Consider the following 26,873-nt stretch of genomic DNA (forward strand, 5'->3'; position numbering starts at 1 on the left):
GCGGCAAATGATAAAAAAAGTTATAAGATTTTTTTAATAATTTTTTTATTTTACATCTTGATCCCCCTATTTTTTCTTTCATCGAAAGCTTGTCCTTGTGGTTTTTAGCTAAAGAGAAAGTCAAGTGTACGCTTTGACGAGGAATTTCAAAGCCGCGGTGTTTCAGACTCATCCGTATTTCATAAAGACGAAAAAAAGAAAAAAAAATTATTATAATAATAAAAAAAAATAAAAGAGACCCGTGGGATGAGAGGTGGGTATATTTATTGAGTCTTTTATATTAAAAGTAACTTTAAACCCCTGTGTGTCAGAGTGTTCCTGTAAATCACACCTCACTACCGCCACCTAAACATTAACTATTTATAAGAACCGGCGTTATTACGCGCGTTCAAACCCTCTCTTGCTATGAATACACCCGCCTCCACTCAACATCCTGACTTATTGACGCTGGAAAATATTAAAATATCATCGCATTAATCTGCCGATAATTTACTACGTCTTCTGCCCTATTCGTCCTTCGACATCGACGTTAATTAGTCACTATACATCATAAATACATACGAATATATTCAGATCAGAATTATCGCATTAAAAATAATTTAAAAATTTACCAAGTTTCTAAAATTTTTTTTTTTATGTCAGTACCAATGTCCAAACCAAAGTTACAGAGTTTACAACATGAATATTTTTTTTTATCGAATTTGCAAATTAAAAAAAAACTTGACGAAATTTCCGAGTTAAAAATTTTTTTGAACTTTTCTTTAACTCAGATAAAAAATTTAAACATAAAGCGGAAGTAAACTGTCACACGTCAAACATTTGTCTCGTTATCACGTATACCCTTACCAGCGTAATAATTAAATAATAACGTATTCAAGCAAGTTTATATCGAGAAGTACAAGTTTGTTTATGAAATAGTAAATAGATTGACGTAACAATGTTGAAGAGTCGGGTGTATTAAACGCCTGAGAGGCAAAAATGTTTAAGAAAAAAAAAAAATATGCGAAACATGGGTCTTTATTTAGCAAAAAAAAGTAAATAAATATATAAATAAATAAGACGTTGATATCGTCTGGGTGTATATTGGAATTACGATGCTATCGTGACACGTTATGAGGGTATATGAACGGAGGAATGAGTAAAAAAAAAGTACCGGGTAAAAGAAAACAATGAAGTTGAAAGACGTAAGGAAAACTCTGGGAAGCAGAGGATAAAAAATAGAAAGAGCTAAGTAGGATTGAAGAAAACGATAAGATGAGGGAGGATTTTGAGCTAAGCCACTGTCGATCGTTGCCAATCAAAAATGGATGACGCACCTTCTTAGGTTATCGCTCAGAATCTTAAGCCAAGCCGTAGACTTTATGTTAGGGCTTACGATCATTATTTGCTCGAGAGATCGACACCTTATCGGCCGTTTCATGATCATTTATTTATTTTTTTATTTTTCATTTTGTTTGGAGGGAAATTTAGTTTTAAATTGAAAGTTTCTTTTGTTGTTATTGCCCGGGTTGTCTCTCCCTGCTTGCATTTAATTAACCGCAGGCTCTAAATCACGCAACGACATTATGAACTCCCTCGGCGCGCCGCGATCCCACCAGGAATTTCGCCCTCTTTTCCTACCCCGCAGCGTCGAGACGCTCTTACGCCCATCTTCCTTAGCTTTCGAGCTTGCTAAATTACTATTGTTCAACAAAGAGGCATTACGTGACATAAGACATTAGTCGGCGTGAGTGAGATCTTCTGAATTTAAAGTTACTTTATTAGGTAATTATAGTATTTACTATTTTTTTTTTCCGTTTGAAAATGAATTGTGAGATTAATTTCAAAATTTACGACTGATTCAAATCACGAATAATTTTAAATTACAAATTTTTGACGCTTTTTTTATTTGAAAATTCGAGTTTACAAAATTCTAATAAGATAATTAGAAATTACTAATTATTTTTAATTTTTAATTGTAATTTAAAAAATATTTTAATGTTCGTAAAATTCGATTGAATAAATCTTAGAAAAAAAAAAAAAAACATTTGAGATTAAAAAAATGTAATCGCACCCTTTAAAATCTCTGAACTAAATCAAATAATTAATTCATAAGAGTTTAGTCCCCTTTTAAAAATTATTGCCCGTTTATTAAAGTGTAAACAAAAGTTAAATTCAAATTCACGGCCTATAAATTGAAATAATACAGAAATCTGAAAAATAGATTTAAACTACAATAATTCATGTCACTGTTTTATGAGAATTAACGTGGGCGAAGTGAGCCTAACACAAGCATTTTATACATGTACATATATCTAGACTCGGAGCAACAGGCTGCCGTGACACACACAAATTCTTACGAGTCAGCAACACGGATAAAATGGGTTGAAAGAAATAAGAAAGTCTCGCTATAATACTCGAGTACTACTTTCTTCGCTTATAAAATAGAGATATCAATACCTTGCACTGTATCCGTTGAGATAAAACAAAATTTATCGTACAAAAGATAAACGTAACAAAAAAATAATCGAAAAAAAGTATCAAAAGTGTAAGCAACAGGAACAAAAAATCGCAAAAAGGTTAAAAAAAACATCCGAGCACAAAGTTTTTCACAGATTCCCCGTTAATTCGAACTCCGATACCTCCGTGAAATATGGCCATCACGAGTTCGGCTGTGTCGAAGCCGGGGCCATTTTTTTCTAACTCTCTCTCTCGCTCAACCGTTAAGCCGCAATATTATTGACCATTTTTTTTCAGTGGAAATTTAGAACTCGGTCCAGTCTAAATATTTTCATAATAATTTTTGAATTATCTTTCGCTGAAAAAACTTTTTTATTAAACACTAATGTCATGCACTATTTCTCTCAGCTTTAACTAACGCTAGAACAAAATTATAACTTACTTCGTAGCTTATATCTCATTACCGCCGGTAATAAATCAGATTTAAAGACTTTAATATAAAATATCGCGATATTCATTTTAGAACGTGAAAAAAAAAGGATTTTTTTTTTTTTTTAATCATATACTCTAAAGAATTTCTCGCTCATTAATTCAGCCCCCTCCCTTTATTGATATTAAATAAAAAAGAAAAAGTGGTACTTGACATTTTTCCGGCAAATGCATTTAATAGCTCGGCGTTTCAGCTGTAAAATGAATATTTTCAAGCTCCGCAGTTTTTATTTGTCGATCTATGATATTTTTAGATAAAGTTATCTTTTCGATTGGGTATTCAATAAAATGGGAATGAATCAACTGGAAAAGTAAGCTTTCAATGCAATTTATTATTATTGACCTGAAATTTTTTTTTTTCATAGATATGCACCATTAAAAATAGTTTGAATTTGCTGGTAAAATTATCTCAAGTTCATTTTCCAGCCGTATAATAAAAATAATTTCAGAAACTACTCAATTCAAGCTTTGAAATAATATATTTCCATATAAGTCTTACAATACAAACAAAAGTAACAGCCTTCAGGTCTTTTAATTTTATATTGTAAAATTCATCAAAGTAAAATATATAAAACCAACTAAATTTAATTAACTCATAAAACCTTTTGCACTCCATTATTGCGAGAACACACTTGAACGTATACATTATAGTTCGGGTAATAAAAAAATTAAGTTAATGCATGTTAGCGAGCGGGATTCACGGTCCCATTTGTCCGCTTTAATGAAAGAGACATTGGATCCTTTTATTTAGATGTTGAAATAAAAAAAGAGCAAGAAAATGTTGACGCATTTTGCATTCATCGCCTGACTCATGTCATTTCGGTGAAAGCCATCCCCCTGTCCGCCACCGGTATACAAAACTATACAACTACACCTACACCTACATTTAAACTACAACAGCAACTACTGTCGTAGGTTGTTGTTTCGCTCCGCTCGAGATCCTCTATACTACTTTTTATAAATTATTCATTGTATATAGGCGAGGGGAGGAACGAGTCGAGGGTAAAATAAAAAAAAGTTGAGGGCAAAAGGGGGACATGATACTGATGCACAAGTTGCTTTCAGTACAGAAAGTCGCGACCGTTTTTCATGGACCGGAATGAAAACGAACCGAGTAAGCGAGGGCGGCCTTTTCACCGTTGTCTTACCACAAATATGTTTACCGAGTAGGAGTTTTACGTCGCGAATAGGAAAAGAGGTGCCTGGGAAAAGTGTCACGCGAATGTACATACATATTTATATATTTATATATTTATACAACTGTATATATATATACATATAAATATATTCACCCGCAGTGGTGTGTCGTCGAGTCACTCGGCTGTGTATCATTGACGTTGGAACAAGAATGACATCCTGTTCTCTTTCGTGTCGTCTGTTTTATACAAACCAACGTGATACGATTCATTCAATACGTTTATTCAACATGAGAGTTTATTTACTCTTCTTTATTATTATTTTTTACAAATATATAAACTTTACAATAACCATATACATATAGGCATATATAAGAATGTATCATGATACGTTCGAACAAAAGAATATTTTCTCTTGTTCAATTTATGTTTCAAATATCAAAAGTTTATTTTTTAAACAAAACAAGTTACAGAACCGGTAAATAATAAATGATATCAAGTAATGACCATCATTTATTTACGACTTTACTTTTCGAAGCTCTAATTTTGAAATTGAACGATGGACTTGTGATTTAAAAAATTTATTCAAATTATTGTAATTCGGTAATTGATTATTTGATATTAGCTGGTCGCTAATAAATATTTCTGGTTCGCGGACTATATTTAAATGTAAATTATTGATAATTTTGAACCAACAAAGGGGTTATTGAAATAAACGATGTCTAATTTACAAAATTTATTCAAACAGAATTATTTCTAATTTTAATAATCGGGAATTATTTGAACTGATCATCTATAAATAATGATCCATAAATATATATAAGATATAATGGAGTGATCAGTGAAAAACATGGATGATAAATATTTATATTATCACCGAAAACCGTTAAGCAAAACAAAATTGCGTTGGCAATGTAGAATTAATAATTTATCAAAATATTTGTAGGTCGAATCGTTCGATATTCCAGATGAAATGAAAACAAACCGCCATATTGAGGTAATAGAACAATGATAATACATGTATATATATTTATATATCGACATATATGTGGAAAAATCTAGCTGGTAAAATTGTGACCGGTCTGTAGCCGGCTTTAATCGATCTGCGCATTCTTTGTGACGGATCTAGGTCCGAGTGGGTTGTTGGTGAAAAAACGAAATAAACTTTCAATGGAAGTTGGTACACACAAACAAACAATGAAGTTGAAACAAATAATGTATTGGCGGACAAAAGAAAAGAAACAACTGAAGACAACAAAAATTTAAAAGGAAAAAAAATGTATAAAAAATCCGTAACGGTGTACGTGGACACGATAAGTAAAAGCGAACGCGGTAAATAGTGAAAGGCAATAGCTATAAATCCACGCTCTAATAATTATTCGTTGTGCTTTGTCCTCCAGACTATCCATTTTTCCTAGCCCTCACTCTCCCGCGCTCTTGTACCTCCCCTTGCACATCGGCATAAATTTCTCAACATTTTTCATTTTCACTCTCATTTAGTTATTTTTTATTCAAACTGCACCCACACCATCACTCATATCTTTATCCTCCATCATTTAGTTTTACTAACTCTCTCCCTCTTTTCCTTCCTCTCTCTTATTTGAAGCCTGCAGTTTTGTGAAAACACACCTGTAAGAATTTAATTGCATCTGGCTCGTCATTATCCGTGTCTGCCACCCACTTCCTTTAGACAAATTTTTCAATTGACCGATTTTTATCTTTCGTCTTTCGACTTTATTATGCATTCACCCACTACATATCCATTTATGATAATGATAAATGATGTATGCCTGCTCCATAGAATTTCCAAGCTTGAAAACGAAAAACAAGTGCTTAATGACTTCGAGTACTTGGCTCAAATACCGTAACCAAAAATTACAAAGAACATATTCACATTTTCCCAGCTAACGGTGAATGTTTTATTCGTACCAAGTGCGCATTCACATGTGGAGGTAGAAAGACAAAAAAATGTTGACAAATGCAATGTCTCACGTATTTAATACACTGGGATTTGGCTCCGTGTAGGAGCAATTTAGCAGCCGACGTACGAAATAAATTTAGCGCTGAAGAAAAGAGGAAATACTGTGCGCGCAAAGTGGTCGACAAATCAGATTGACAATCTCCGCACAATGAGCTCTTCTCTCCAGGTTTTTAACAACAAAACCAAGACAGACGTCCTTCTCTCTTTTATAGAACCCAACGCTTCCGATGTCGACTTTCATCCCCCGGAGACGAAAGCACTGCCGCAATATTCCGACAAGTGGTCGACCACGGGGAACGAGAAATAATGGGGAAACGCCACGACGACGACTTCCCGTTTGATTCTGTCGGGCTTAGCGTCAATTATGGAAGTTGCCACGGAAAATTTCATTCTCTAGAACATGACCAATTTTACTACGGATGTACTATGTTTCTTTCTCTATCTTTCTTTATCCGCTCTATCTTCTTCTATTCTCCCTTAAATCTTTTCTGCTCTATCTACTCCCCTCTCCTGCATCTTTTCGCCAACTTAAACTCCGTTAAAAATTATTCACACTAAATCATTACTCAAAAACAAACAAAAAAATGTTTCATTTCCACGCGAGATTAAACACTTCCCGGATTCTCTCTCAAGACTCAAACCAGCAAAAACAAACTGTCCGTTTTTTTGTTTTTATAGCAAACTTTTAAGTATTTCAAAAGTTAAATATTAAAGTTGGATTAAAAGAATGAAAACTTAGCTAAAATTAAGAAAATCTTAAAAGATTTGCTAAATTCCTCGGATTTTATATTTTCACCCCCTACTTCATTAAAGCTGCAGCCTTTTTCTTTTTCTTCACGAACAAAGTTTACTCTTTTTTTTGTCAAATTATTTTACCCGTGAGTAATTACTCTCAGCGCTTTCCACAGTAGTTGTTTAATCGAGCCGATTGTAAGCCCAAACGAGTTACTAAACGGAAATCCAAATCAAGGGTTTAACTTTGTGGCAGCTAGATGAGTATGCGGCCAAATGAATGCCAGAACGAGAGTAGACCCAACGCACAAAGTCCGGTTTCGTTGTTAATTTCATGTACAAGCGCATTATACATATGATCATAAATATATACAGACCCAGCAACAGAAATGAATGAAAACAAATGGGTGAGACTCGTAGGAACTTCGCCTTAATGTAATATTCCCGGCATTAGTGAGTAAATAAGACGGATGAGATGAGTCCAGAAAACAAAAAAACAAATAAAGACGAGGACAGCTAATTTCTGAATACCCACAGACACGGAATTTGATTAGCAAACCAACTTGACGACTGTCACCATCTATTCCAGCACCTCCTCCATTATTCTCTCGCTCCATCTGTCACTAGCTTTTTATTTAACTTGCGTTATTTTCATTTAGTTTCCTCGCTTGCTCGAGTAATCCGTGAAAGGTGGATTTACGTGTCCCGACTTAAGACTTTTCTTCTTGTATACACACGTAATATTCGGTTGACGTGACCAGCCCGGTACCACGAAAAACCCATGAACACAATACTTCCGTCGGCGAGGTTCCTATAAAGCACTTGCTTGTAAACTTGTACAAACTATTCGCGTCCTCGTTTTTCCCCGTCTATTTCTTCAGTTGACAATCGAATTTCCCGGACTCTCGCTACACTCTTGGAAAAAGTTTCTGATTTATTTTTCTCTTTCTTTTTATTTTACTAAGTATGTTTAGAATTTTCGTATAACTTTTTCGCGCATCAAGCTGCTCACTCGCGAGCTTTTTTTATCCAGTTCCAGCAATATATGGAAATTATATTATTTATTCGTTTGATCGATAAATTGATTGGTTTAAATTGATGTTCATAACAACCCGGAGAGAGACAGCTGAGATTGCGGGGCTGGGTCTAGTTGTTAGTTTATAGTTGGAAAACCACTAATTAAGTATGGTGACTGTTCCAGGTATACTCAATGTAGATATTTGATTAATCCAATTAATAATATTTGCCATATACTCATGAGGTTTTCAAACCCACATATCATCGATCGGTTTTACTTTACACACATATATGAAGTCGGACGGAGAGCGAGCAGTTACATATTTTCAAACGAAAAAAATGATCCAGACTGATTTCGATTTTTTTTTTTCTAAAGTTAAAAAAAAATCAAGTTCTCATTTGAATGTATATCACATTCTGAGCGGGCCATCTTATACTACTACCCCTGTATGCGTACATTATGTTTACAAAAGGGTTAGGAAGTTTGAAAAGGTCGCGTGTCTTGGATATTAATCGGCAAGTCTCGAGGTATATAGCTCTCGTTACGTAGGCAATTAAATATTACACCTGCACAGCACTCGTGAGAACAAAAGAGCAAAAGGAAATTTAAATATACATATATGTATATCGAATTACCTTTGCCTACGAGCAGTCAATGCATCACAAGTAATTAACTAAAATAATAATTAATTTAATATATAATAATAATAATAATAAAATAACGAAGTTCATTTCGCGTAGAGGCAGAGGGAAAAAATGGATTTTAAATTTCTAAAGCTGGTAAATTTGTTGTGACAGGTGCACACTTTTACCGGGGGTATTGTTTGCTTGGGATCAAGAGTGGGCTGAAAAAAAACTAGTGAAAGTGTGTAACGAGTTGTACAGTGTGTGTTAAAAGAGGGGCGTAAGTTGATCACCCCTGGTTGAATTGCCGGGGGCTCAGGTCTCGTGAGCTTCACATTAACTCGCTCGTCGACCTCGCGATCAATCAAACGGACCGATTGATTAAGTTTTTAACCCAGACGTGCCTCCACGTTCTTTCATACCTGGTCTATCTGCGTTTTCCGCGTACGTGGGCCGAGTGCTGGTTGGAAAACTAAACTATCGAGTTAATTTATCGATTACGTTAACTCTGTTTTAGATTTTGCCCTCCAGCTTCTTGGTCTTCGGTCTTTATTTTTCGGAAACCGATTTAATGAAGCAGTAGCAGTATTGCGTAGCATAAATTAGGCTCGGAGATAAAATTTTTGTTGAGAAAAATTAAACATAATTTAAAATGATAAATGGGCGGGGGTTTTTTAGTTATTTTTGGGTTGGGTAAAACGAGTTGTTTCATATGAGATGAAATTTTTTACAAGGGCGTAGGTTTAAATGACTATGGAGCAAAAAGAGTTTATGAAAATAAGGAAGAAAATGTGCGGATAGTAGAACGGGCAAGGGAGAAAGAGAAAGGGGATGGAGATCTGCTGGGTTGTTGTGTTTCTGCGAGTAATTTTCCGGCGGCTTATCCGGAAAAATGTTTATTCATATCGTCTGAATGTACCGCGGTCGACGATTGTACACCGACTGCCCGACAGTCTGACCCTTTTACATTTTTTTATAGCGTTAATCTGCTGATTATATACGGGAACAAAAAAATTTGATTGTATTTAAGGCAAACGCGAGCGTTTTAGTTTTTAATGTCTTTTTATATTACTATTCATCAAACTCTTCAAGCTATCAACTGATGTCTACATGACGTCTGATTTAATGAACAATTGAAGTACGTGATTCGAAGTTTTTTATTTTTTTTACCTCGAAGATAAAAAAAAATATTGGAATAACTTCTTTTTCATTGCTAGATAATCTCTTTGATTCAAAAGTAGAAATAGAATAAATAGAGTTAGTAAATGGTTATTTTGTTTTTTCTTTTTAACGTGTATGTTAATGTAAAAGTGTTGTATAGTTATACTTGCAGTATTAAATTTAATTATATGTGCCTTGTGAAGTTCACGTTATCGTGAACGCTGGGAGTACTATATATGCATATAAATCTTTATACATTTATGTATATATATATATATATATATAGACGAACATCTAACCTGACGTGGTTTTAATGAGACCCTCTGGTTGCACGAAAATCCCAGGTCATTTTCACAGGGTGGAATTCAGAAGTACGCGAGTAAAAAAGCGTGATAAAAAAATAGAAAACGACGACGATGAAGCACGACTTGAAATAAAATAAAAAAATATCGGATTCATTATTCAGTCCTTAATTTTACATTACAATCTCAATCAAATAGTGTTAACTTTTTTTTTCTCAATCCTTAACTTTTTTAAATGAATATAAATTTTCCACAATTGTTGCGTCGAACAGTTTTATGGCTACTAGACAAAATTACATTCCATAATTTGAAATTTTATTAAATGTTGAATAGAATTTAGTCGAATTTAAAAAAAAATTCTATTAAATGAATAATTGAAAAATTTTAATAAGAAAATTATTTTCATAAATTGGGCATCAAAAATTTTGACACAGTAATTGTTTGATCTTTTGGAAAAATTTTCAACAAAACCGAAATATTATTTCTTTCTTAAAATAAGAAAATTAATTAAAAAAGAAATAATAGCACTGTATACATAAATATATTGACAAAGTATATAAAACTTACCTCCTTTATAAACTCTTGTATTATCAGTGTACAAAGTACTGAGAAACGCGTCGTACAAGTTTTGTATAACTTGATGTTTGCACTCTTGTTGTTCATATATGTATAGATGTAGGTATATATATATATATATATATATATATATATATATATAAATACATATACATATATATATGTGCAACTTGTCGGAAGAGTGCGCGCGACCTCGTGCACACCTCATATCAGGGAGTGTCATCCCTGCGCGCGTTGTACACGGACAAACATCAGACTAGAAACTGCGATACCACGAACTACGAACTGCCTCACTCGCTACCCCCGGCCAGCGTGCCCTTCCAAGCTGCCCATTACCCGATCCACGCATGCGCCTATTTTGAGCGCCCAAATTAGCCCCTCGTAATTATACAAACGTACTTATCATATAATAGTCTTTCTTATTTTTCATTATATCACATTTCATTATTTATTATTCATATTTATGTTTATTATCATTATTATTACTATTCTTTGCTTGTATACTTCAAGCTTACTACGAAGCTTGCTCTGTTAACTTAATTAATCCGGCGTCATTACCAAGTTCAAAAGACTGGGATCTTGGTATTAAAAAAAAAGCCCAAGTATTAATGAAACCTTATTCTTTTTTAAAAATAATTATCACGATAAAAATGATAAATCTAAATCAGATTGTCGAGCTGTAATTAATTATCAAGTCGCCCCGAAAAAGTGAATTAAAATAAATTAAAATGGATGATTTTGATTTAAACTCGTAAATACGTGTGTGGGGGAGGCCACGGAAGTGCGCAGACGCCATCGAGGGAAAAGGTACAGAGGTTTTTAGGGGGTGCACGGGGGTGAGTCAGTCAGGCCGCAGCGCGCGCTCAGAAAAGTACCCGTACGGGAGTAGTCTACGATAACGCTGGTTACCTCGTCTCTTTCTCCCTCTTTATTGTGCTCCTTTTACACAGATCGTGTTCTCGTATCGTGTGTATCCAGCCTTTTTAACATTGTTAACAGATTAAAGATTATTTCAACTCCTCTGCAATACGATACTATTTATTTATAATTAAACATAAAAAAAAAAAAAAAAAAAAAAAAAAACGACTTCAGTCCTTAGTCTTTTAATTTGGTCTAAATATTTATCAGTGGAGATCAAGACTCATTACTGTGCATTTTTTTTTTAATTAAAAGCTAGTCAGTGAGAAAAGAGGGAGAAAGAATATCCAGGTGATTAACATCACAGTGGAAAAAAATTTTTGAAAATTTGTTACGGACAATTGTAGAGGATAATTACAATTAGTTGTGACAACGCAGCCAAGTGCTACGAATATAATTAAATATAGTATAAAGTTTTATGAAGACTGGATTAACACAGTAAGCATTCAAAGTTGGAGCTGAAAGTACCATTAATTTTATAAAGGCTGGAAAAATATTTAATTGACACAAAGTTATTTATGTTTATGTGATTGGAAATTTAAATATATATATATTTGAAATATTATTATTGACAGTTAAAAAGCGCTTATGTATTATTGATTGTGGATGTGAAATACGGTGAATTTAAAATTGTCTGGTGTATGTAGGAATCCTAGTAGATTGACATGAAAAGCCCCAACAGAATCCTCGGTGAGTGGCCATTATAAAAAGCCCGTATTTGCGAGAAAAGCTCGTGACCTCGTAAACCTGTCGATACATTCTTGGGGCTTGTGAGTTAAAGAAGATTTCGGTCCCATAAATATATGTATAAATAAATATATACATATATAGGTGGATGTGAGAATGTGTGAAAGAAGATCCTAGATCATGCCGTTGATCTGTTGGAACCCACAGTTTTCTCCGAGGTTAAGAGATCAAGCCGATCTAGGCTCTGGATTTTTAAACGCGGAATGCGAGCGTTGTTGCGTCAGACGGCAGGAGACTGGAAAAATAAATTAATACTCAGTTGTGAGGAGTAGAGTAAAAATGATCGGATTTAACTATTTGTCATTCGCAAAAATAATATTGTAGCTAGACTTTGATATTTTGTTTAAAATATTCAGACTATGTTTGGAGTAAAAATGTGATGCGGTGATAACGTACCGTCGATATTTCGTATTTGATTGTTTGAATATACAGAGGAGGAATAAAAAGTATAAAGTGTGAATAAGATTGTCGGTATCAGCATCAGTATTCTTTAGTGGTGCGACAAATTCGTAAAAGCTCACAGAAATATGGGATGGTCGTGGAATCACAGGAAGAAAGCTGAGTCGTGATAATATCAATGCGAATGGGGTGACGTGTATAGCGAGTGTTGAGTGAGCCAGCGAGGGTGATAAGGGTTATGCCAGATTTTCAAAAGGAATAATGCACCCAAGATAACAGAGATTAAGAGTATTGAGACTTAACAGACTTCGTTCCTTTATTTTACGTTACATCAGCGGAACTGATTACGATCCAAGACTTCATCGGCAGCTTATTTTGTTCTTTATATACGTCCACGTTATTTGGATTTGAGTAATCAGTGGTTCTGTAGTTTGCTTATTTTTAATTATTTTAAAAGTGTTACTCTAATGAATCTTTTTAAATACAAATTATTATTTATAGCAAACTGTAAATACACATGCGGTGTTCGGAATATTTTAATAAACTAGTCTTCGAATTTCTGTCTTTAAAAATTACTTTTCGCTCAGAAGTTAATATTCCGAGGTCTGTTGCTGGTTGAATGAAACTCCCAAGACCAGTGGTAAATAAGCTTTAAATTTAAAAAGCCAAATATATCTATTAGGAGAGACTATTTTTTTATGTGAACTTTACAGACAGACAATTGTGTAAAGTGAATATTAATAATTTATTGGTCTTCGATCTGAGGAGGGCCAAGAGGGCGACTGCGATGAATTCAGTAACACGCTTTTGACGCAGGTGAATTTTTTATTGTCTTAGGTGCTGAATCTGCCAGAGGGTGATTTTATTGTGCAGTGAAGCTGTTGAAGCGGGTGAAAGGTGGTCAATATGACTCCTATCTTGCTCGTCTTATTGATGGCGTTCGACACGATTATCGCGCAGAATCATGTTGGTGAGTAAATAAATAAAAAAGTTATTGTGTTTAAAAGAAATGGATTACGAGGATCCTGAGGACAACTATGAGCTGTGCCATGCAGTGAGTGTTGTGATGAGACTGCTTGACTATTGAAAAAATTTTTATGGTTTAATAAAACTCGGCACAAGTGTTGATTAAAGAAATAGAGACATTAAATTACATTGCTCGCCATGACTTTTCCGTTTTTTTTTTTTTTTTTTTTTTTTAAAGCTTAGTATTCAAGTCCTCGGTCGTTAGAAAAAAAAAAAAAATTAGTAAATTTTTTATTTCAATAAATTTTTTTTTACTCGATGCTTAAAAAAATTTTTATCTTAAAACGATTTTCATTTAAAAATTTATCTTAAAAAATCACTTGTATAAAAAATTTTTTATAATTTCTAAAAATAAATTTAGGTCAAAATTTCGGATCAATAATCCCCGAATCCAAAAATATTTTATAGAAATTGATTATAAATTACATATTAATATTTTACTAAAATTTAATTTCATTAATAAATTTAGTAAAAATTAAATTTAAAACTTCAAATCAATAATTATACTCTTAATTAATTATAATAAATTAAGCACCAGCCCACTGTCGCGAAAATTAACTTTTTCAAAAGTTATTGAAAATTTTAATAAGCTTATATTTTGTCCTAAGAAGCTTATGTTTCATTCAAGATTTACTACCCGTACTAAAATTCCACAATCCCCATTCAAATAATTAATTTGATTTTAATTAATAATAGCCTCAGTCTGGCGAGCAATCACTACTTACGTAACCCACAAATTACTGCCGATCAAAGACAATAATTTAAAAATATAAATCCGCCACAAATATGTTCCCAGTGGACTGAATACTGATAGACTGAAATTAGTCTATCGCAATCATGTTTCTGACTTGTTCACAATTATCACAATCTATATAAATATATATGTTTAATTAAATTATAAAAGCTTTCAGTATTGGTGCAAAGGTTAGTAAATAATTTTATAGATGTCATTGATTTTAAGTGAAGCCTATGTTCAATGCATTTATTAATTATATATTATTGTGGTAAGTAAATTTATAATGGATGACAATTAACTAAAGCATTATAATTATGGGGAAATGAAATTTGAGGTATTAATTTTGATGAATTACATACACTGTGGTTGGATTTCTCTCATTAGAATATAGTTATGTATATAGATATATAAATATATATTTAATTGAGATAGATAATTCGTTTATGGTTTGTATGGGTTTGTTACTGTGGCGTGTGTTAAATCGTACCAACGAGTTTATTAGCTTGTGATGGTAGCTATTATTACACACGGGACAGTAATCCATCGAGGCTTTGACTGCACTGACTCGCTGTCATAATGACAATGCATACCAGATCCCTGTTGAATTTACGAGTTAGTTAATTATGAAAGGACGTTTCTAATACGGGAAATCGGATAAAATCTCAACGGAATTATCGTTCGAAAATTCAGTGGCATGGATGTTTTTAATAAAATATATAAAAAAGTTCCTGATAAACTCGGTTGAAAAAAGTCGTTTGTGGTTTTCACAATTTATATACATTTATTTTTATATTTTTTTCTTCCTTTTGTTTTACTGTCAAATGTTTGTAGTGCTCTTTGCTTTGAATACGTGTGCCCGGTCTGGCGTGGGTTTTTTTTTAAGAGACACTGGATAAGAGAACCGGAGCTGAGTAGACCAGGAGTCTGTCAAAGCCAAACTCATAGATGCAAATTTAGCTGTAGTCCTGTAGTCTCGTGTAGAATAGTTGCTTCGGGTGGTGGATATGCTGGTCCAGATCGGCTTCACAGATTTCCTCAGAGGCTTCTAAAGCCATGCAAAAATACCTCGCAAAAAATATAAAAGCTTGAATTAAAAGTTTTAAATTTTATACGTGCGACAGAGAGAAATTTTTAAAATACTACACAGGAAAATTTATTATGAAAAAACCCGGAATATAATCACTCGCTAAAAAAAATTAATATATACTGTAATCTCCATAAGTTATTTCTAAAACAATTTTATTTCTTCTTATTATTATTATTATTATTATTATTGTTTATAAAAATTTATTTAATCAACTCGATGATAATTTATAGGGAAGAAAAAAAAACCTTGTTTAAGTCTTTTGTAAAATATGACAATAAGGTAAATGTTATTTACTATTATACTGTATTCAACTGACGTCCACAGGGACGAAGAAAGAAAAAAAAATCATGCTTGTAATATATATATATATATATATATATATATATATAATAAAACAAGTAACATACTCTCACGTTTTATGTCAAATCCCATCGGACTTTTCTCAACGACGACTGGTATCCACACAGGGATATTGTGTAACCGAGGTACTCAACTCGGCCAAATATCGATCGGTAATTTTTCCCGTCTGTAACATTTATTTATAATTTTCGATTTTTCATTGGCCGTGTCTTGACCGCCGGTATTTTTACCATAAAAAATCACTTTTCGCTTTTGACAGTTTTCAACCAAATAAATAAAGAAGATATACGAACCCGAGTATTCTGACATCTTTTTTTTTTTTTGTTTATTATTAATAAACTTAGTTATAAAACAGCATTTACTGTCAAAGTTCAGAAAACGGTTAAAAATTAAAAACATTACCTGGCATCAGACGGATCGCATTAATAACCTAGCGAATTTCGCGAGCCCAGTAGTCGTCTGAGGAATGTAATTTATGAAGGTACAGTGAGTGCAGTTTGCTGTTTTGCCGAGTTCGATTTTCATCAAGTATTCGTCCGTTACTGTACTCACACTCACATACATACGTATACATATGCTCTTGGACGTATATAAATATATAGATACATGATCGGTGTAATTAACGGATGAATATATGAGAAAAAGTTTAAAATAAAAGCAACAAAAATAAAAGGTCGCGTTGTAATTTGTAAAATTCAATGAAATTTAATAATTGAATATTTCAAAGTTGGTTTCAATATAAAGCATTATTGAGAGTACGTATTTGTGGAATTTAATGACATTGTATCGCTCAAATGCTTTGAATTACAGTTTTGAATATTGCCATAAAAAAAAAAATAAACTTTACGTTTCAATTATTTTTAATAATAACAAAAATTTAGTCTCTTCCCCCGAGTTCTGTAAAAATTTATTCAGGTAAAGTAAAATTTAATAAATTGTAACGTTGTAAAGATAGCTTCGGATTACGTAAAATTCTTACCCGTCGACGGTTAAATATGAGTAAATAAATAAGTACTGATGTGCACTGAATAAGATAAACTATTGGCGCTTGGAAGATATAAATATCCGACTATCAAGTGCACGTACGATTACCGTAAATTACTTATCGATTGTCGTCTTGGAAAGACACCTAGAGGGTGAGTCGTCTCGATAGTAGAGCTTTATAATACACCGGGATCCGAGTTGCAGAGTCGACGGTACATATACGCACGATCTTACATTGCACACGGTAGCACCATAACTTGCAATAAATGCGGTAATAACCATACTTTCTCACCACCGGGAATAATATCGCGGTAATTTTAGCGATAAAAATACCCAACCAAGAGCAAGTTCACCATACCCACGCCCCATTGCATACAACCTCCATTTACGCAGTCGGGAAAATAAGAAAAAGTTGCTCTATCATTTATAATACATACGAATTTTTTATTTATATATATTTTTTATGCACATATGCAGACATTATTTCCTATTTAATTTTACATTTCTGTAAATAAATTTTTTTCCCAATAACAATAATAATAATAATAATAATAATAATAATAATAATAATAATAATAATGATTATTATTGTAATAGGACAATTGAGTTAAATCTATCGTACATTTCAAATAGTTATAAAAATCCTTTCGGTATTCCATTTATGAAGTCGATCGGTGGAATACTGTAAAATGAATCTCGCGGAAATTTCGGAGATACTGCAATTGGATGAAAAATAAACGAGAGTAAAAATAGTGAAAAAAAAAAAAAAGAAAAAAATATAATAAAGATTTTTTCCTTCACATCGCGAGCTCTGTTTAAGCCATTATTTTTTATGATTAAAAAATAATATTTTTTTTAGATTTTTTTATTTATACATAATCCGGGTATTCGTTATCTATTAATTCGGGATTCGGTAAATAATAAGTGATAGTTTTATTAACTGTGATCTTGTTTTTTTATATTTATACAAGAGAGGAATTGTAATTAATAGCTGTGGGTGATTCCTGTGGGTTAAACTTTTCATCTTGGTGAAAATATATATGTATATATATATATATATAGGTATTCTTTTTTTGGTAAAAGGAATTGGAACGTGAAAAGGTAAAAAAAAGAGGTTGATCGTCAGTCGATAGCAGGTAACAACGGAAAATCGAATAGCGCGACCCAAGGATATCGGAGCCTCAAAATCGTTTCGCGTTACGAGAATCCAATCCCAAGGAAGATTAGATCCGAGTTCTAATAGAACGAACGACGGCGAATGAGAGCACACACGATTCTCCGTTTTCCGAAACGGTGTGCGTTTCTCAGTCTATTTTCAATTTATTTTATTTTTTTTATTTCTTGTACTTTATACTTATTTACTTCCTTCCGGATACGTTTCTTAGTTTTATATATACGTATATAAAATATATATATATATATGTATATTTAATGACAAAGACATGAGTGATTTGAAATGTAATATTCGCAAGAAAAATACTAACGGAAATGATAGACAGGAAATAAAAGTTGTAAGTAATAAAATTTATTTGATTACCAAGACAAAGTAATAAAAGTATGAATAGAATTTATAGTTCAAATAATTCTGTCATGGAGTTTGTTGAATGCAGGATAGGAAAGCTGAGTTTAAAATAAAGTAAAACTTAAACGATGAAAGATGATTTTCGTTAAAACTCCAATAATCTAGTCTCTGAATTTTCATCTTTATCGACTAACTTGTGGACAAAACTTTGCGTATTGGTTGGGAGAAGGGAAGCGCGAGAACAAAGAATTGAAAATGAAGTAGTAAACGAAAAAGTTTATAAAAAAAATGTAATAAAGAAAAAAAGTTGACAGAGGCAAGCTTTGCTGGTCTACGAGTACACTTAAGCTTTCAAATTATTTGTTTTTAAGCTTAAGCGCATTCTCACCATCGCTCCACTTTTTTTCATTCACCTAGTTTTATTTTCTTTCTCTCTGTTCATTCTCTTATCTAAATAACTGATCTACATTGTTTCGCTCGTATTTTTTTCAGCTAAAATTACCGCTCAGTCGAGCTGCTTTTTAAAGTAAACTCTTCTGGCATTCGAAATGCTGTTTTTATTTTTTGAACGCAAATAACACGTCAATATCTGGCTTTTTTTATTACTTTATACTTCCGTCTATCTATTTCGATAATTATTCGTGCCCATTTACTTAAAATCGAGTGAATGGTGAAATGATCAGTAATTAAAACTTGGAGTATCTGAATTTAAATAAACGCTCATAATCCTGCTGAGTAAGAGATTTTCATCAACAAATTGCTATTTAATACATTGATCAACACGAGTTTATTTGGGGTTAAGTGGGCTTGGGTCCAAATGTTGAATGATTAAATAATCGATAATTTAAACTCACATCATCGATGCCTTCTGATAAATTCAGCTCATTCATTCATGCTCGGATAGAATGAGCTGACTGAGCGTGCGGACGTAACGACATCATTCGTGCCCGTGAGCCGACCCATCAGCATTTATATTGCTACGAATCTAGTATTTCTCATGCCAGTCATATTTCCCCACAAATCCACTAGTCAATCATTCTATTAGACACCCATTCCCATTTTTTTCTCCACATCGAGTAAACAGCGAACCCAGACTAATAATATCTGGCTATATTTTTTTTCCATCAACTTCCGAAAACAAACAGAGACCAGCCCGCAGATTAAATTTACCTCAACTCCCAATAACCGTAAATTCCCCGTTATTTCAAAACCGATTCTCTTATTTTATGCGGTTTGTTTTCATCATTTCCGGTTACAGGGTTGATACACAAACTCACAAGCTTCATTGTCTTAATTTACTTTTTTTCCTAACCATTCCCAGAAGGTATTCCCACGGCAATTAAATCGCCGTGTAACCTTTTTATTCTTAATTCCTTTATTTATACTCTTTCACATGTAACTAAATTCTCTAGAGCCCTTTATAACTTGTAGTATTTACCTATTCACGGTTCCCCCATCGATTCCTCTTAATCTCATATTTCCTTTTCTGTTCTCTCATTCGCCCCCTCAACAAATCTCTTTGACGTTCAATCATTCGCGATTATTTAATTATAACAAACTATTATTATCTCTAATTCAGCAACGGATTGAGCCGTTAGTTGAAATATAGCTTTGTTTCTGGTTTCCTCCATTCACTGAGGTATCTGCTGAAATAATCATTACTGTTCTACCATTTGCGTTTCTCCGTTACATCTACAATATCAATATCAATAACAAGAACAACCCATAAAATATACATTTGTATATTTGAAACAAAATATTGAATTTCTAACAGTATTTGTAATTGTATAACGTGAATTACTCCATAAAGGAGTAAAACAATACGAAATGTAAATGTTATAGATGTTACGTCAGATATTAAATTAGTCGCCGCGGGTAATTTTCATGTCAAAGTACTTAAGATAAGGAAGCCAGGGCAATAATAACAATGATATTAAGAATGGGTTATTAAAGTAGTATGCTCAAGTAATTTAGGGGCTTTCCTTGAGCATTTAGATGTGTAAACATCGGCTCCAAAGGTTATAAGCCACCATCTGTAACCTCCAACGCCTCACAAGCGCGGTCGGAATGTTCATGTTTGCGTTCGACCGAGAGACGTGAAAACGTGCGGTATAAGATGCGGTTGACCTCGATACTAGTACGTTACCAGAGCTAGCTATATTCTGCTACCAACTCCTAGGTTCTTATGAGATACTCGCCCGTATCTTGCCCGCTTGTATCTTTACTGGGGATGAAGGATAAGACGTGTAAGTTGGGGGCCATAATGGATAGCGTAATAGTTGGGCAACTACCTACGGGCTGCATTATGATTCATACTCGTAGCTATGTTGTCTATGCAGATCCTGGCTTCCGGCAGAACCTTAAGTTCATTAAACGAGCAATAGTATTGATGTTGCGCCCATTTGGATAAACTTTCCTGTGGCTAAGTCGAAAAAAATAAAAAAAAAAAAAACAATTTTTTAGATAAAATTAATGTCTCGTTTCGCGTGGCCTAGTTTTTAAGCAATTCTCCGGCTCGTAGGATCGGCTGCACGATAAAATAATGCAGTTTTGCCGTTGAATCGAGGCCTCTAACGACCCGGATAATTGGAAAGACGTGTGAACATTTAACAACTTGGTCTTTCGTAGGCCTAAAAATTTTTAAATTATAGATATGGTTTGCATTCATGTGACGTTACATTTTTTATGTTCATTTTTTATTTATTTATTTTTTTGTTTCCATCAGTTTAGCGAATAAAAATGTGAATGAAAAATCCGAGCTCACACCGCAATCAACACCGACCCGATTGTTGTTAATTCATCCGCACCCAGAATATTCGCGGTGGCCTACTTCATCCGGGTTTTTTTCAGTTATTATTGTTATTCATCCGTCCACAGACGATGAAGTACCGGATTTTTGATCCTCGGTAGCAGTTAGGCAGCGCAAAAACTCACCCGACGAAGCCGGCATGCATGGATCGCGGTGACATGAGCGCGAAAATCAGTCTTTCGTGAAACCCGACAAAAAAATAAAAAACGCTCTTCTTTTCTCATCACACCGAGAGGCGACATCTCGCGTGAGATACAAATTCTATGGATTCATTTATGGACCAGGGAGTTTTGAGTCGCGTGACGTGCCCAGTGTAGTTTTCAAATGCACATCCGGGTATCATCGTTGTAATAGTTTTTTGTGCGACTTTTCAACTCGTTTTTTTACCCACTCTTACTGGTGTATACTCGTAAAAAATATAACCCAACGTTTTATAACAAATGACGACTCGGTTCTTTTCCTTTCCTATCTTTTTATGTGCACTCTTCGCTTCCGTTCATTTTTTTACCCATTCCTTTCATAATTTTCTCCTTTGGCGAGAGCTTTTTTTCATCCCCAAGAGACTCTTTTCCAAAATGTGTGTTCGTATTAAAATATATAGATTTTATTCTTCACTTTTGCATAAATCCTTCCCCTTTTTCAGTGATTTATTAAGGTCGTTAGTCACTCACCCCCTCCCTCTCTCCCTCTAGTCACATGTGCATGTGTAATAATTCTTTTCCGATTTGATTTTTATGACACTCGTCCGCTTATAAACTAATTGCTTTTCCATATCTTACTCGTAAAACTGTTACTATTAAAAGGGGAAAGTAATCTACGGGCCTATAAAGAATGAATAATTTATCTTTTATCCGGGTATTAGCTTGAGAAAAAAAAACGTAGTAAATGATACGTGGTAGCTGTTAGTTGTGACTTATGAAAAAGATACAAGTGCTAATATATTTATTCTTCGGAGATTCCGTGGATTTTTCATTTTATTTTCTTCCTGGTTTACAGAAATTCAACAGAGTCTCGAGAAGCTCGGGAAGGGTAGGAAGCAGCTAGCTAGTGGCAGAGAAAAGTTTTTGAGCCTGTGTGGATGATCTTGGGGTACGAGTTAGGAGTGAACGTTTACCGCGACACTGTTTGCCGGCGGTTATCCTCGCTTCGATTCCCGATTTCCTACGTCTCGGGAGAGTATCACGGGTTAGCGAAGAAGATCCTAAGTTTCTTATCTTTTTGTCTCACGCGTATATCAGCCCGTATTTCTCGTTCTTCCCTTGGGTTATAGTTCTCCAAGATCCAGTTCCTTCATAGTTACTTTTTGTCTCTTCTTTAAACTTTATTTCATTCTGTTTTTTTTTTTTTTTTTTTTTTTTTTTTTCATCATTTTAAGTCTATTTTTTCCTACCTGTATTTCATTGTCCCAATCGTTTATTTTCGCTCGATCATTTTTTTGCTATTTAATTTTTTTTTTTTTTTTTTTTTTTTTTTTTTTTTTCACCGTAATTCAAGTCCCGGTTGTCGTAGCGAGTACCCACCCTTAAAGCAGAAGGAAGGGGGACTCCCACATCTTTTACTTTTTATACCGGAAAATGTGATTGTAGATCCTGCAGACAAGAAGGAAAGTGCGCGAGTCTGAAAACGACATTCGGGTTTCATCTCTCTGGCGCATCCATCGCGGTACCATCTCGGGTTTCCGTCAGGAAATTGAGCTACTCCCCAGCGAGACTACATAGCTACGTTTGGTTGCTTGCTTTATAGCAAGCGAGCTGCCTCGCCTCCACTCTTACATAATATACTTCACCAGTAGTAAACTACTTCAGTAAATTATTGAAGGCTAAGAAAATCTGACAACGGTATCCGTAGGATGGCATCTCTATTTTTATATTCACAAACTTTAACATACTTTCAACATACATATTCCATAAATATCACAAATGAAAAGTTTCCACACTTATAAATCATTTATTCACCTCTACCTGGAAATATTTAAACGCACATGTCTATAATTCTGCTATTAATAAAAAATTCATACCCACTTTTTTATATCGTTTCCATAAAATGATAATCACTTTCAACTAGAATTGTTAACCCACTACTCGCGTAGATCGAAACCTACACCTACGGTAGTCTGCAGCTTGGGTAAAGTCAGAGTCTATAGCTTAGCAATGGTAATAGAATCAATAGTTATTGAAAACCAGTGTTCCAAAAAGACGCTCAGGAATAGGATACCGGATAACTTAAATTTTTTCATGAATCGGTCTTTTACAGTAGCGGGTAAAAAATAAAAAAGAAAAGAAAATAAACATGGTACGTAGTTTTACAGCTGGGCAGGATCTTTTAGCGACCCGCGTGCTATCGGGAACCAGTGGCTTACTTTTAGTGTTGTATGTTGTATGACTCCACACACTGAATCTATACAGATATATTGAGTGCGGGTGAGAGTGTGCAACCCGGTCCCGAACACGCTATTGTTGAGATCGCGTGTCGAAGGTTACATCGACCGATATATAACAGCAGCAGTTAGTATTTCTCAGTGAACGACCTCTCGGCTTATTCTATTCTAGGAAAAAAAGTTGTTACCTTTTTCTCAATTTGTGCTCTCAACACTAGCTCGCTTTATTTTTCTTATCTCTTTATGGTTCTTTCTGCTAAATTTTTTTACCCACAACCCTCGCCCATCAACATCCGTGCTTTTTACACAGTTTATTATTATTTCCGACTCAATTCTACGTACAAAAATATGAACACCGGCAGTACCACCAGCAAAACAACAATTTTAGCTTCATGAACCACCAGAATATTTTTAAGAGCCGAGTATAACTATAACCCAGACGCACCTTTATGCCTCGTTATAACACAGCGTCCAGCGACCTCGTTCTCTTCAGTTCGTCTCGAGCCCCGTCCCCGCGCTTCCAACTCTCGTATCTTTTCACCCTCTCTCAGCTCCTTTGCTCTGCACACGAGACTCGGTAAAACCGGGTTGTGAAAAATTACATCAATTTATGCGCCATGAAAAGTGCTGAGCTCCTCTTTCTTCTTTTCTTTCTTAACCTTTTTATATTTTTTAAGCTCTTTTATATTTTTTGTCGAGGGCAACAGAAGAAAAGCCACCTTCCGGTAGCCGTCCCGGACTCCGTTATGACCTTTATCAATTCTCAGAAACTCATAATAACCTTTTTCTCTCCCGCTTTATATTCACCCACTTCAACTTCATTACCTCTTTACTACTATTATTTTTCTATCATTCCAGAAATTTATTTTCGAATTCATCCAACTCAAGCTATTTACGTGTTGATTCGTACCCAGCTCACTACCCGTCACCTTCCACTTTATTTTTCATCACTTGTATCCAGTACACTCTACCTCCGCCCCACTAAAACTCTCTAAGAAAATCACTATCAAATGCTCAGTGACCCGGTTGAGTTGCACTGGGTTCTTTCATAAGCCCACGTGTTCTGAATTCCCTTAAGAAAATTTCTTTTTACTCACTGGTTGATTAACGAGCAACTCTTGTCTCTGAGCTTTAGAGCTTTTTTGGTAATCCGTCCCCAGTGAATTCACTGTTCTCTTTACTTTTTACCCAAGACACTTCCGAGAATTGTGCATGTTTTTTTTACTTTTTCTGTACCTTACCTTAAAAATATCCAAGACAATCCTTTCCCACTTACTCACTCTTTCCGACCCACTTTTTCGCAACCCTAATTTACAAAACAACTTCCCTAATCCTTGTTCAAAAAAATTCGTCCAGATTTAAAGTTCTCCCAATCCTGGCTGATATTATTTATAAAAATATCAACTCATCTCCTGATTAATTGCTTCTCAAAATAATCAAAGATCAAAACAGTTATTAAATGTCTCCAGGAATCTTGACCTCTACCAGAATTATTTAGTCAGTCATAAATACCAGCACTCACAGCTCTCCGGAAAACTCGCCCTACAAGAACCTCAAAGTTTACGATGAATTAAAATAACTCGGAAATTAATCAAGTCGCGGACTAAAAGAGCAAGCGTTCTTTGCTAAATTAATGCAAATTATTTAAGTAAATTAACTTCAGAGTTATATCTGTTTATATTTATGTTAATAAAAAATATCTTAAACTTAAAGATGCGTTGTCTAGTAATATTTGCAAAGTATCTTTTGATAATACTACCAGAATAAACAACAAAAGCACAGTAAGTTTACTTCCCCAAGAGCTCTCGGTTCATTTCACTTGTAGCAATTTCACCTCTTGTTCATTGGTATTTGCTCAGATTTGAACAACAAACTTTAACAAGACCATCAAACATTTCTTGCTCAGTAAATTATATACAAGATTTACTTGAGAGAACCTTGAAACTCTTTGGACCGATGTTTCACAGCTGTTTGATTGGTTATCAATAAATATTTGTACTGATTGATATTAGATGGAGTTTCGAAGTATGTTTGAGTTGCTAAATGCCTAATATATGATGTTAATAGATTTATTATATACATCGAGTTATTTGTGAGTGATATGTTGGCGCACATTAAGTGAACACTTTAAGGCAGATCAAAGTTACCAGTTGCTTGCTATGAAACTCCCTCATCGCGAAACTAACGGGTAGCACATAGGTGGATTTCTGTTTGCCAGCAGGTTTGCTACTTGAGCACAAGTTAGCGCGTAATTGCCACTAGAAACTTATCACTTTAAGATCGTTTCGTTACTTACGGCTGAATTCCTCGGTAAATTATCGATTTATAATATTCTAAAACTATACACCGGCATTCCAAGCTTTACTCTATCGACTAAGAATTTAGGTTTTTTATTTTTCAACAGAACGGAAGTACCATTTTTGAACATTTAAAACTTTACTTTGATTAATCAAAAAGTATAAAATAAAATTTCTATTTTTAAAGGGGGATAAAAGTATCTTTAGACGGATTTCAAAAATTAATTGTCATTGCGTCTTGTACAAATTGTTTTATTTAAATTTTTCAAGTGTTCAAAGCTAGAGTTAAAGTGACCGAAAAAGGTACCTCTCTCTCTGCCCTATAAGCATTTAAAATAGCATTAATTGGTAATTTATAGCGACAATTAAAAGTGACAATTTTTGAAAACTATAAATGTACATAAAAGATAAAATATTGATATTTGTTTTGGGTAGTCCACATTTTTATTTATTTATGGACAATTGACATGACAATTGAGAGAAAAAATATTGGGGATAACATGATTGATAACTAAAATCCGGATATTGTGATAAATTGTGGTCAATACACTATTTTGAGTGGAAGGAAAAAAAATAGTAGATAGCAAGTGTACGCTCGAAGCTAACGGACAGAAATATTGAGTAAAATAAAAAATAGATAATCCGAGGGGTGTTGAAAAATTAAGTGTCGAATAAAAAGTGGTCTGGTCGTTCGAGTGGATTTAAATGATTGGATTCAATCGATATGGTGATCGATTTTAGTTTAACGACGCTTTTCAGTTATAGTCAAAAGGGTCATTAAGAGACTACTAACCGGGCCACTCTCCCTTTCCCTTTCTCTCTTTTTCTCTTTGTTTCGCTGTATATATGTGTATAACCCTATGCCCCTTGGGTAAAATAGTTAGAGACCTTGTACGGGATTTTATTTGCCAGTGGGAGTGGTGCGAACGCCGGATTCAAACGCACTGTAACACAGCTCTTTGGCCATCGGAAAACATCGAAATGGATAAAAATCCCGTGGACAATGGGACCGGGAACTGCCGGAGAGGACATAGTGGGACATTTGCCACCCCTTGGGGGTTATTTTAAATAAAAGGCGCAAACTGCCTGACAGTATGTAACAGTAGAAGCACTATTGCGTGTAACCTTTCCACAAGGTTTTCACTTAATTGACA

The 26,873-nt window shown here is 34.1% G+C and overlaps 1 protein-coding gene across 2 annotated transcripts in view; it reads left to right on the top strand.

The window, feature by feature from the left end:
• The window catches only part of LOC103579595 (tyrosine-protein phosphatase Lar), a 163,033-nt gene that overhangs the window by 18,665 nt on the left and 117,495 nt on the right, over positions 1–26,873 (top strand). For both annotated transcript variants that reach the window (XM_053740890.1, XM_008561031.3), the window contains exon 3: positions 13,359–13,491. In XM_053740890.1, coding sequence (XP_053596865.1) covers positions 13,428–13,491 — 64 coding nt within the window. In that variant the 5' untranslated portion in view covers positions 13,359–13,427. The remainder of the gene's footprint in view (positions 1–13,358; positions 13,492–26,873) is intronic.

The sequence above is a fragment of the Microplitis demolitor genome, chromosome 7 (genome assembly GCF_026212275.2).
Source record: "Microplitis demolitor isolate Queensland-Clemson2020A chromosome 7, iyMicDemo2.1a, whole genome shotgun sequence".
Lineage (NCBI taxonomy): Eukaryota > Metazoa > Arthropoda > Insecta > Hymenoptera > Braconidae > Microplitis > Microplitis demolitor.